The following is an 11,507-nucleotide window of genomic DNA, read 5'->3' on the forward strand; positions in this document are numbered from 1 at the left end:
GGCCTTCCATCAACCTGTTTCTTAAAGAATCTCGCAGAGTCAGCTAGAGCACCAACCACAGTCTCCTGCTTTCTGTCCATGATTTTCCTCATGTTTCAGTGTCTCCTCTATTTGCAAGGATTTTGCATTGCTGCCGGTCTTGATCTGGTTCAATTCAGTGCGTTTGGGGATTTTGATAGCACTGGGATTGTTCCTGCTCTAGGTTTCAGCTGACGTGTCGTGTCAAGGCGTCCCACTTTGATGTGGAGTGGGGTGTGGAGGAGGACACTCAGCTTTTACTGGGCATTTATGAGCACGGTTACAGCAACTGGGATCTCATCAAGACCGACCCAGATCTCAAGCTGTCCAGTAAGGTATGTGAGGCTTTTCATTACAAAATAAATTATTTTTTACGCCATTCCCAATTGGCTAACAAGTAATGGAAGATAATTAAGGGAGTCAAAGGACTCTGTTACGATAGTTAATCAAGAATTGTGCCAAGGATATCTGCTTGATTTTCTTAAATGTCCAGGAGATGTATTGTACATGGATTTTTTTTTTAATATACATTAAGTGTATTACACCTACGTGCTGTCATATTTTTAAGTTCTAGAAAACAGTTTGAATTTCAGATAGAGTATAGCAATCAGAATTTCTTCCTGAACTACACTGGCGGCCTTACATTTTTCAATGATGTTTCTTTTTCAATGTTTAGATTCTTCCAGATGATCCTGAAAAGAAGCCACAAGGAAAGCAGCTGCAGTCAAGGGCCGATTACCTCCTCAAGCTGCTGAAGAAGGAGCTGGAGAACAAGGATGCTTCCAAAGCAGGGGAGGAGGTGAGGAATGACTGCTCTGACCTCATTTGGTGTTGGCGAGCGGGGCCGCCCCAGTTCCCTTCCCTGGGAGGCCCCGCGATTCTGACTTCGCAGGTTCGGGCCTCGGGTGTCACGAGTTCGAGCCTGGGCCCTGGCACTAGCTGTGGGTTTCTCAAGTGGCAGTGCGCAGCTGGCTCACTGCGGCCGAGAGTAGGGTAGGGACAGCTCTCGTTGTCACGGGGGGGCCCTGTGGCCCCCTGGGCGCTGGCGGAGAGGGCGCAGCGAGCGGCTCGAACATGGTGGGTCAGAGGAGTCCGTCTGCACTTTTCCATTCTTCCCCTTGTGAGGGTGCTGGGTTCAAGTGAAAAACACACGTCAGGAGGCTATAGCATAATAATAATAATGGGTAATTTCCATTAATAAACTTGACATTTAAACTTCCTTCAGGTATACAGTGGGTGAAAAAAATTAAAGACTTGTTTAAAATTGTTAGTAAAACAAGTAGCATTATTTCTGGTATCAATTCCTGCTGAAGAGTTAAAAAAATCCCTAACATCTTGGAAGGAGCTACAGCTGAAACATTTTCAGTTTTTTTTTTGCTTTTCAGCACGAAATTGCCTTCTGCTGTGCTTTGCACCTTGCAGGCTCTAACCTCTTCCACCTTATTTGGAATAATCCTTTTTTTGTCTCATAAACAGAACCAGATGAAAAAAATAGAAAAGGTTATATTTGGAAAGGGTCAAGCTGTCAGCCCAGCAGAAATGACGTAGGTGTTCATGAATACCAGGGGTGTTCAGTACTGGTCCTGGAGGGCAGCTGTGTCTCCACGCTGCCATTCCGGCTCCAAAAGTTACTGATTTAACCGCTTAACTACAGTTAAACAGCTTTTCCATATTATTAAAGTGTTAGTGTTTTCAAGAGACCAATAAAACCTGCTGGGCTATAGTGTTGCTGGGAGTTAGGTCATGTAAACGATGGGTAGAATTATTAGTGCTGCGTGAACTGGTTTGTTACAGCGCTCCTGATACTAGATTTTCTGTGTTAATCTCAATAGCAGGCCTGACTAGCTGCCATCGTGGTAAAAGACTCAATAATCGGTTTCTGCCTCAGATGTAACGACCCTGAGTGAATGCATCTCACAAGATAAAGTCTTACGGAGTTTTGTATATATTTTTTATTTTTTAGACCAATACAAATTTCATAAACAGGAACTTCTGTATGCACTAAGACTAATGGAAAGTTTTTTTTCCCCCTCTAGACCGTTACTAACGGCCGCTAACATGCTTTTCCCACCAGGCCAAAGTAAAGAAGAGGAAGCCAAGGGTGAAGAAGGAGAACAAGGCCCCCAAAGATGAGCATGGAAATGAAATCTCCTCACCTCGGCTCTCTGACAACCCGTCTGAGGAGGGGGAGGTCAAGGTGCGTCAGAGCAGACAGCGGTGGAGTTACAGCTCAGCGTGGCTCATGGGGACAGTGATAACTTTGGGGACGCAAAGTTAGAAGGAAGTCTAGAGCTGTACAGCAGAGATGAATAAACAGTGTTGAGCTCTCCTCTGGCCTCTCGGTGGGTCGTGTTTCGGGACCTGACCTGTACTGTGTGCGTGTAGTGATGTCGTTTTCATTCTGCTAGGATGATGGCACTGAAAAGACCGCTTCAAAGAAGAAGCAGAAGAAGAAAGATAATAAAGAAAACAAAGAAAAACAGGGAACTCCCAAAAAAGAAAAGGATGGGGACAAAGACAAAAAACGCTCGAAGCCGAAAAAAGAAAAGGTAGTTTTTTGGTGATTTTTTTCTTGTATGCTGTCAATAGGCACATATCAAACACAGGTGCATCATCATACTTAATGAAGAATATATTTACAAAGTGGTAGTTGTACCTCCTGCTGCCAGCCTTCAGTTATCGTTCAGCCAGCAGTGAATTGTTCTGTGACCTCCCCCCATTTCCTTCATTCAGACCAAGTCAGGAGTGAAAGGGAAGAAGTCTCAGGGGCCTGTGCACATCACTGCGGGCAACGAGCCTGTGCCCATTGGGGAGGAGGATGACGAGCTGGACCAGGAGACCTTCAGCATTGTGAGTACCTCTCCTCTCGGCCAGCATGGTCTCAGTGCTTGGGTGGAGGTTCACAAGACAGCAACCTGCATGGCTAATGCAGAGGACGTCCTGGACAGTTCTACTGCACTAAGGCTGTTTCTTACTACCGCAGGGAGAAATGGAGCAGTTTGATCAAATGAGTTAAGAGGCACGCTTACAGCAAACAGGCTTAAGATGATGATGAGAGAAACATGAGCAGCCTTGCCCTTTGCAGCTGAATTGTTCTTACCATAGGTTAGCTTCTAGTTCCCTGCTCGTTTCGGGGTGACTCGCAGTGCAAACCATTTAGGACGCGCTGTGCCTCTGCCTGCCTCTTCGCAGTGTAAGGAGCGAATGCGGCCGGTGAAGAAGGCCCTGAAACAGCTGGACAAGCCTGACGAGGGCCTGTCTGTTCAGGAGCAGCTCCAGCACACACGCACCTGCCTGCTGAAGATCGGAGACCGCATCACAGAATGCCTTAAAGCTTACACCGACCCAGAGCACGTGAAGACGTGGAGGAGGTGAGGCTTAATCCAGCTGCTATTACAAGCAAAAGGGGTATTTTGAGGATGGAGAACCATGATACACCATAGAGCCTTGCGTTAGATGGAAAGTGTCCTATTACGGTTTGTAAATTTGTTAGTGAATACTTTTATTGTGCTCCAATACTGTGACTCAAACAGAATGATTAAAGAGCAGTAATGATCCAAATGTAGTGCCATAAACATGTCCTGTACTCAGTAGTTTGGAACTGTGTTTGGCTACCCCTGTTTTATAATGCTGAGGTAATGATGGCTGGTTTTGCTTAGGCATTGGAGTCATATTTTATTTTCCACAGTCCCATGAGTCACAGCACATCGGATTTCATTGTGTAACTTTGAATGATCCGCACTTTTCTCATTCACTGTGGCTCTATTGCTATTGTGTGCAAATCTTTACTGTGTCACTTCTTTCTCTAATTTGCAGTCTTAACAACCCATTCTAGTGTATTATTGCATTGAGTGGATTTTCTTCCACAGTGAGGTCTTTGGTCTAGTTTCTGCTTGCAGATGCACACTTTTGGACTTCTCTGAATCAGTGAGGAGGACTCAGTAGGTCTCTGCATCGCAGGACATTGTAGGCTCAGTTTTACAGTCTTCACTAATGGGTCTCCTCGATGTGGATTGCAGGAACCTGTGGATTTTTGTGTCTAAGTTCACTGAGTTTGATGCCAGGAAGCTTCACAAGCTCTACAAGATGGCGCAGAAGAAACGATCGCAGGAGGAAGAGGTGAGACAAGATGCAGCCAAATTTGCTAGTCTCTTCTTTTTTTTGGGTTTCCATCTGTTTCTTACGTGCACATCTATGCCGTGAAGTATAGTTAAAACCGATGAGAGGGGAGAAAAGCCACCTGGTCTGACTCTCCTGCCTCTGTTCCTTTCCCGCTCTCTGCTTGCATCAGAAGGAGCAGAAGAAAAAGGAAGACTCCTCGAGCAGTAAAAAGCCCTTCAGGCCGGAGCCCTCTAGCTCCAGCCGGGACTCCATGGGCTCCCAGCCCTCCCAGAAGCAGCACCTGGCTCTGTCCCACCCGTCTCTGCAGCCCCCCCTTCACGGGCACCACCGGGACCCCTACAACCCGCCCAGCAAGAGGCACTTCGGAAGCGCAGGTGATTCGCCCGTTCTCACAGGGCATCTGCAACCTCTGAATTTGAGAGAGGATTGTAGTTTGTTTTTAATCTCAAGCCTGTGGTATGCTTCATTCCAAGAATGATCACCTTTCATGTTAATCCTTCACCAGCTCTCCTTTGTTGAACAGTGGTGATTCTGAATTGTTTACTGGTCCTCGAATTGCAGAGTTACAGGGGCAGCGTAGCAAAGTGGGTAAATCTCTGATCTGGAAACTGGTGGGTTTTAGGTTCTAAATACTCTGCCCCACCTGGTGTCTGATCGCAGACCAGCATCGCTGAGTCACTATGACGGACCAGCATCCTGTCCGGCAAGGGGGGTCCGCTCTCAGGGTAAGCTCTGGCCCCGTGAGCTGATGTAGTCGGGACATCGCCTGCCTCATCTGGAGAAGAGTAACGCACTCTGTTATCCGGAATGGTTGCACGTGACTAGAAATGGCAGGAGCAGGGATTCTCCTCTGGTTCCAAAGCAGCTGGAACGCTGGCAGTCAGATCTTGGTTTTGTTCAACAGACCGGGGAGACTGGCAGCGAGATCGGAAGTACAGCTACCCTGGAAACAGCAACCCGTCGTGGTCGGGCGACCGGCATCACCCCTACGACCAGCATCGCTACAAGGATCACCACTATGGGGACCGGCGCCCTCACGGGGACCCCTACAGGAGCTCCGGCAGCTACCGCATGGGGGGCTCCCCTCGCAAGCGGCCGTACGAGCAGTATGGCAACGACCGCGACCACAGGGGGCACCGGGACTATTATGACAGGTGAGTGAGCGGTGGAGCAGCCATTTTTAAAAGGTTTATTTTTTCCTGTGTAATGATAGGAGCTGATCGTCAGTAGTCCTTGGTTGCTGCTGTCATTCTGCGATGTGTCCTGAGCTCTGCGGAGCACGAGCAGACCAGCCTGCCTGGGCTCAACAAGCCTGTTGCTTTTGTCAAGTATTTGTGAGGGATATTTAAATCTGTGGTCCTCCTGTCTTGGGAGTGAAGACCAATCTCACTTAAAAACAGCTGGGCAGAAGGCTTTCCATATTGACAGTCATGCACGTCTGTACAAAAACGACACCTTTTTGTACACGGAAATGTCAAAAACGGTAAGGTTAGGCAGCTGGGTCTGTTCTGTGTTTGCCGATTTATTCTGTATTTTTCATGTCTATGTCGTTGTTAAAGCTTTTCATGGTAATGTGTATTACTGAAATGCTCAGGTGCAAAAATTTGTGAAGGACGGCTGTAACTTTTCCAAATTTGTAATCGGTCTTTGTTCTTGTGATTATTTGGGATCTTGGGGGTTCTACCGAGTTGCTTGTGAACTCTTGCAAGGGCAGGTCAGACAGATGGAAAAAGAGAACATTTTGCCCGGTTGTTGCCGCCTTGAAATTCGGAGTCTGTATCTCTCTGGAACTGGCTGAGTCCATGTCATGGTAGTGGCTCTGACAGTGCAAAAGTAGATTTGCTTGGAAAAGGGAGCTGTAACTGCAGGGCTGTTTTGTTGCAGGCATCCTGACCCAAAGCGAAGGCGCTCGGATGAATTTCGGCCCCAGAACTACCACCAGGCCGGTGGCCACCCGCAGGACTTCAGAAGGATGCCTGACCACAGGGCTCAGGGCAATCACGGTGCCGGGGTGCCCGACCACTACCGCCCCTTCCACCCTGACAAGCCTCCTCACATCACCTCCGCCCTGATGGACCCCCGCTCCCCTCCGTCCCAGAAATCTCCACACGACTCGCGCTCGCCGCCCGAAAGGACCGGAGACCAGAAAAACACCCCTGATTTCAGCTGGAATGCCAGAAAGACATAAAGAGGGCTGCGGGATTGACTAAACTTAAGGAACTGAAACAGCATAATGGAGGGAAAGATACATGCTGCTAAGTTTAATGCCAGTCACGGTTTGACTTTCAAATCAGACTTTCCTTTGCTGTGGAGCGGTCAGCTTCCTTTGCTGACCTGAGAGACAGACACAACCATTGTTCTTTACCAGCAAACACCCCCCCTTAAGTTTTCAACGCTTTCAGATAACAGTAACTGGGTACGTGACGGGCACAGACGAAGCTTAAGAGGGGGATGTTTAAACAGCCTGTGCCTGGGTTCAGTCACTGGCTTGTGCTGCTTACTGCGCAGCAGATCAAAAACTCTTACCATGGTCAGGAACATCTTAAAGACGCAAGCTCTGTGTATTTGCTAAGACCAAGAAGGATGGCAACGTGTGGTTAGGCCCATGGACTGTTCGGGAGATGGTGGATTTGCCTTTATTCGTGGGCTGGGTGCAGAATATGAAAGTGCCTCAAGCTCTTGGCTCTCGACTTTTAGATGGCGTTAGGTTGGACGTCACTGCTGTCTTTCTTATACAGTTAACAGGTTTCCTAGAGCTGTTTTCTTGTGTTTCTTTTCCATACATGTTATGTAAATGATCAGGCTTGGAGGCACCAAATTGTTTGTCCAGCCTTCCAGTATAGGTGTTTGTAATGTTGAGGTCAGCTGAATGGGGAAGGAAAAGATTGGGAACTCGTTACAGTTTGATTTAAGGATGTGTTGAAGAAGTACGTATACAGAATGTATAAGTATGTGTTTTGCTAAAGGCAGATGCAGTGTTTTTCATTTCATACATACTGTTTACGATATGCACCTTATTTATAGACTAGTGAGGAAAAATATTGATCGACAAAAGTTGTAATATGCACTGCCTCTGTCCTTTATTTCAAGAAAAAAAAAATCATTTTCTTTTTATTTAATTATCTGAGTTACTTTCCATCCTCTGGAAAGTGACTTTTTCCTATGGCTGACCTCAGAACTCTTACGCATTTTCTGCACTTTCTTGTTATTAAGCTACTATTTCTTCATTCTGATCAATTTAGAAATTCAATGTTGTAAGCCCAAGCTTGTTAATGAACGTTAAGTTTAACAAGCATATACTAACTAACCAGTATTTGTGGTTAACGCAGACCAGTTACCAGAAAGTAATAGACACTATAAATCTGAAGAGAACTTATTTCAGGACCAGTTACAATATTTTTTTAAAAAAAGATCTCGCACTATAATGTTTGGTGTATATATTATATATACACTCACAAGAGCGCATTTATTATAAAATAACAGACAATGCTCTTCTGCATTCTACTGATAAGCTGTTTTTATACCCAGTTAATTTCTCAGGTATGTAAAAGATGAGCCATTATGATATCTTTGCATACCGTGGTCAAAAGAACCAAGGTACTTTGTTCAGTTCCTCTCACACGAGTGAGCACAGTGTTTGTTACATTGGTATGTAACATGGTTGTAATTTAACTATTGCAGGTATTTCTGTAAAGTATCAACTCACAAAGCATTAGAATTTAAAATCATCCTCAAGGTGAGGGATATTTTGAGATTTACAGAACTTAATCGTAATGCTATTAAAAAAAACATTTGATCTTCCAAGAAAAAGTAACAAGATTGCCATTTTGTTTGTGCTGGCTGCATTTTTCAGTATTGAAAATCAAACAACCTGGTCAAAGCTTGGATGAAGCACAGATAGGAAAAGTTGTTCTGAAGTTGAGGTAAAAGGAATAGGCAATTGCTAACCTTAAGTAAATTGAAGTGCCATATTACATACAGCCCTGACCAGGTTATGTGTTGCGTGTTTGAAGTTGTAGTGTGCTTTTCCAGCTGTGCCTTATATCCTGTGGTATATTGTCTTTAGTGTGTTCTAATCATATAGTCACAATACAGAAATGATACAATATGTATAGTCGTGGTAACATTTTCATTCATATGGAAACATTTTCGACAACGGCTATGTGACAAACTTCAAAGGATTAAGCAAAACCTTGTAGATACCACCTTGTTTCTGCAGTTTTCCAAAGATTTAGGAATGGAGAGTCTTGAACATGAATTCTACAGGATAGCTCTTCCCAGACCTGGTAAAAACTCTTGCATTTGCACAGAAGAATCAGCATACTACATCTTCTCGGCAGAAGATCATGGGAAAATCCTATTGTAGGAAATGAAAACAAGTCTTTGCCAATAGATCCTTCTTTCTTATTTTTTTCTTTTCCAGAATTACACAGATGTGTATTATTCTTTAAAATATCTTTGAAGAAGATAAAATAATTTATATTTGTGAAAAGGCCACTGTTCAAGTGAGTTTTGCTGTAAATATGTTGTTTATAGTCCTATATGTATTAAATTTTCCTACATTGTAAATCATTGTCCTTTGATTTATTAAAAAGAGTTCTTGGGATTTTGTTTTCTAAAGATGTGTTACTGCAAGTGTGTATTTTTTGCATTCTTGTCAACTGTTTAAAGGCAGCAAATTGTGTTTGTATGATTTTCTAATGAATGTTAATTCACAAACATTTTTAGTTTAATTAGTACATTTTCTGTTAAATCTCCAAGACTGCTTATTTTGCCTTACATTTCTGTTTAATGGCAGAGGTTTAGATGAAGAAATACCTTGAGGAAAGAACCACTATATATTTTTTTTTATTTTAACACTATAAAAGAAAATGTGTTTAAAAGTATTCAGGAATGTCCTTTGATTGCGAGATGTGCAGTGGATTTGTGGCAGGCAGGACGCAGGGTGAGCTGGGGGTGTTTTCTGAGTTTCAGGAGGGGATCTGGCTGAACTGTCTTCACCTGTTCCCCTGAAGACACTGGTATACATCACTCCTGTAGATGGAATATAGGGCCCTGCATGGGAATACATGATGTGTATCTTGTAATTCAAAGGAAAATGTTGTCACATTGACCTTAATGCCTACCTATAATACTTAGACTGTAGTAACCAGGCTTATAAGTCATCAGTGGCCTGTAGATCAGACAGACTAAGAGAGCTCTGTTCCTTGGGGGGTGAAAAACACTTAAGCTCTTGATCTCTAAATGATTTCATTTAACAAATGTACCTGATGAGAAGTGGATTTTATCGGAGGTTTCCATTCCTGGTTTTGTGGATAGCTATCAAATACAGAAGTGTTTTAAAAAATGTGAAAAACTATCAACATGATCAGTCGTTCATGGTGATGAGGTAGTATAGAGTTATTTTAGGATCCAAGTCCATTTGCTCTTTAGCACTCGAGAATCATAGTTCTCTTAGCTGAACATGTACCTCATTCATTGGAGTGGCCCGTCTCTGGAAAAGAAGGCCTGGAAGACGGGACTGTTCACGCGAGTGACACGGAAGTGAGGTTCTTGACCACTTTTCTTTTCAAGATCGCTGTGCGCGTCCTTCCCTTCGTCCGCTAGAGGGCACTACAACGCATCATTGATGTTTTCCTTTAAATAATACCAAGCTTTCAGACCATTAATAATAATAATAGTTGCTTTCACTTATATGGCGCCTTTTTGGACACTCCTCTCAAATCGCTTTACAGGTATGGGGATCCACTACACCCCCACCAGTATGCAGCCCCACCTGGATGATGCGACGGCAGCCAAAGTGCACCAGTACACTCCCCACAGGCCAGCTTTCACTGGGGAGGAGAGCAGAGTGATAAAGCCAGTTCATAGATGGGGATAATTAGGAGGCTGTAATTGCTAAATGCCATGGGGGAATTAGCCTGGGTAACACCCCCACTTTTCCAGAAATGCCCTGGGATTTTAAATGATCTCATCCAAAGCATGGCACCATTTTTACAGCATAGTGTCCCCGTCACTATAGTGGAATATTAGGTCCCACACAGACAGCAGGGTGAGCGCCCCCTACTGGCTCCACTAGCAGCGGCCTTGGCTTTCCCAGGAGTCTCCCATCCAGGTACTAGCCAGGCTCACACCTGTTGAGCTTCAGCGGGCTGCCGCTCGTGAGTCGTAGGGTGATACAGCTGCTGGTTGCAATGATTTTAACTAGGCATATATAATCATTTTCTCTTGTAGTTTGAGCAATGTGTCAGAGAAAAGCCAGGGAGTTGACGTTCTTTTCTTCAGTCAGAGGCGCTACATCCGAATTGTTCAAATGTTAAATATTTAAAAGGTTCAGGGAAACAAAAACAGACTGGATAGCGACCAATGACCGTGACAAATAGCCTTCGCAAAGCTGGGTGGTAGGCGCAAAAGGATTGTTTTTACAATTTTAAATTAGCTCTGCAGGAAACCATACTAATGTTTACCAAAGCAAACAAAAGAGCCTAACTTGCTTTGAATTAAGAAGTATAACATCAGCGCTTAATTATACCGGTAACGGTAACGCATTGTAAAAATAGTGCAATGTCTAAAAATGGACACACGAGGGCAGGATTCAACAACATTTTGATTGTTTCTTCTGCAATGCTACAACACTTCAATGTATTAGTTTTCCAATTCTTACTTTGTAATAGGACTCATTCATAGCAATAATTACATATTTAGCAATTGAATAATCTAGATAAAAAGTAAATCCCAAGAATTTCTGATTAAACCCTACATTTTCTGAAACATATAGGTCAGGGAGCTCCAAACTTGGAGATCCCCAATCAGGCAGGGTGTGTAGACACTGAATTGTCAGTTTCTAAGGAATGGAACAGTTCTGTTAAACATTGGATTGTTAAATTTAGTGATTTAAACATCTTTTAGATATAAACCTGAGTACTCTTCAGGCCTCAAGGGCTTTTAAACCCAGTGAATTTTAAGACTAACTGGATTGGGGCATTTCAGAACCAGGGTTAGAGACCCCTGAGATAGAACTTTATAATACTGGTTTCTTTAAAACATAATCCGTATGTGCATTGCTCTCCTGTGCCTTCAATCTGATGGGCAAAGCATTTAATGTAAGTTATGGAGTTTCTCAGAAAATGATGAACATATGCTAGTCACCATTGGGTTGCAGTTTGGTAGCACAATAACCTGACAATAAAGAGTTTCATCATTGGAACTCTTAAAAAATATTAGTTTTATATGACTTTAATAAAGGGTATTATTGGACTTTAAATTAAAGGTTCCACTTGACATATTCTAAGGAATGGTTGTTACAAATATAGAATTTCTATTTTAATCTTTAAAAATTGAAAATTCAGAACAGCTTCAACTAGGTT

The 11,507-nt window shown here is 43.6% G+C and overlaps 1 protein-coding gene across 5 annotated transcripts in view; it reads left to right on the forward strand.

Annotated features, from left to right (window-relative positions):
* The window catches only part of chd2 (chromodomain helicase DNA binding protein 2), a 34,080-nt gene extending 25,371 nt beyond the window's left edge, over positions 1–8,709 (forward strand). For all 5 annotated transcript variants that reach the window (XM_015343539.2, XM_015343541.2, XM_015343543.2 and 2 more), the window contains 10 exons: positions 203–353; positions 695–817; positions 2,093–2,215; positions 2,427–2,567; positions 2,752–2,868; positions 3,211–3,389; positions 4,038–4,137; positions 4,310–4,514; positions 5,045–5,294; positions 6,025–8,709. In XM_015343539.2, the coding sequence (XP_015199025.2) occupies positions 203–353; positions 695–817; positions 2,093–2,215; positions 2,427–2,567; positions 2,752–2,868; positions 3,211–3,389; positions 4,038–4,137; positions 4,310–4,514; positions 5,045–5,294; positions 6,025–6,328 (1,693 nt within the window). In that variant the 3' untranslated portion in view covers positions 6,329–8,709. The remainder of the gene's footprint in view (positions 1–202; positions 354–694; positions 818–2,092; positions 2,216–2,426; positions 2,568–2,751; positions 2,869–3,210; positions 3,390–4,037; positions 4,138–4,309; positions 4,515–5,044; positions 5,295–6,024) is intronic.
* The last annotated feature ends 2,798 nt before the right edge of the window (positions 8,710–11,507 follow it).

This window comes from Lepisosteus oculatus, chromosome 5 (genome assembly GCF_040954835.1).
Source record: "Lepisosteus oculatus isolate fLepOcu1 chromosome 5, fLepOcu1.hap2, whole genome shotgun sequence".
NCBI classification, from domain to species: domain Eukaryota; kingdom Metazoa; phylum Chordata; class Actinopteri; order Semionotiformes; family Lepisosteidae; genus Lepisosteus; species Lepisosteus oculatus.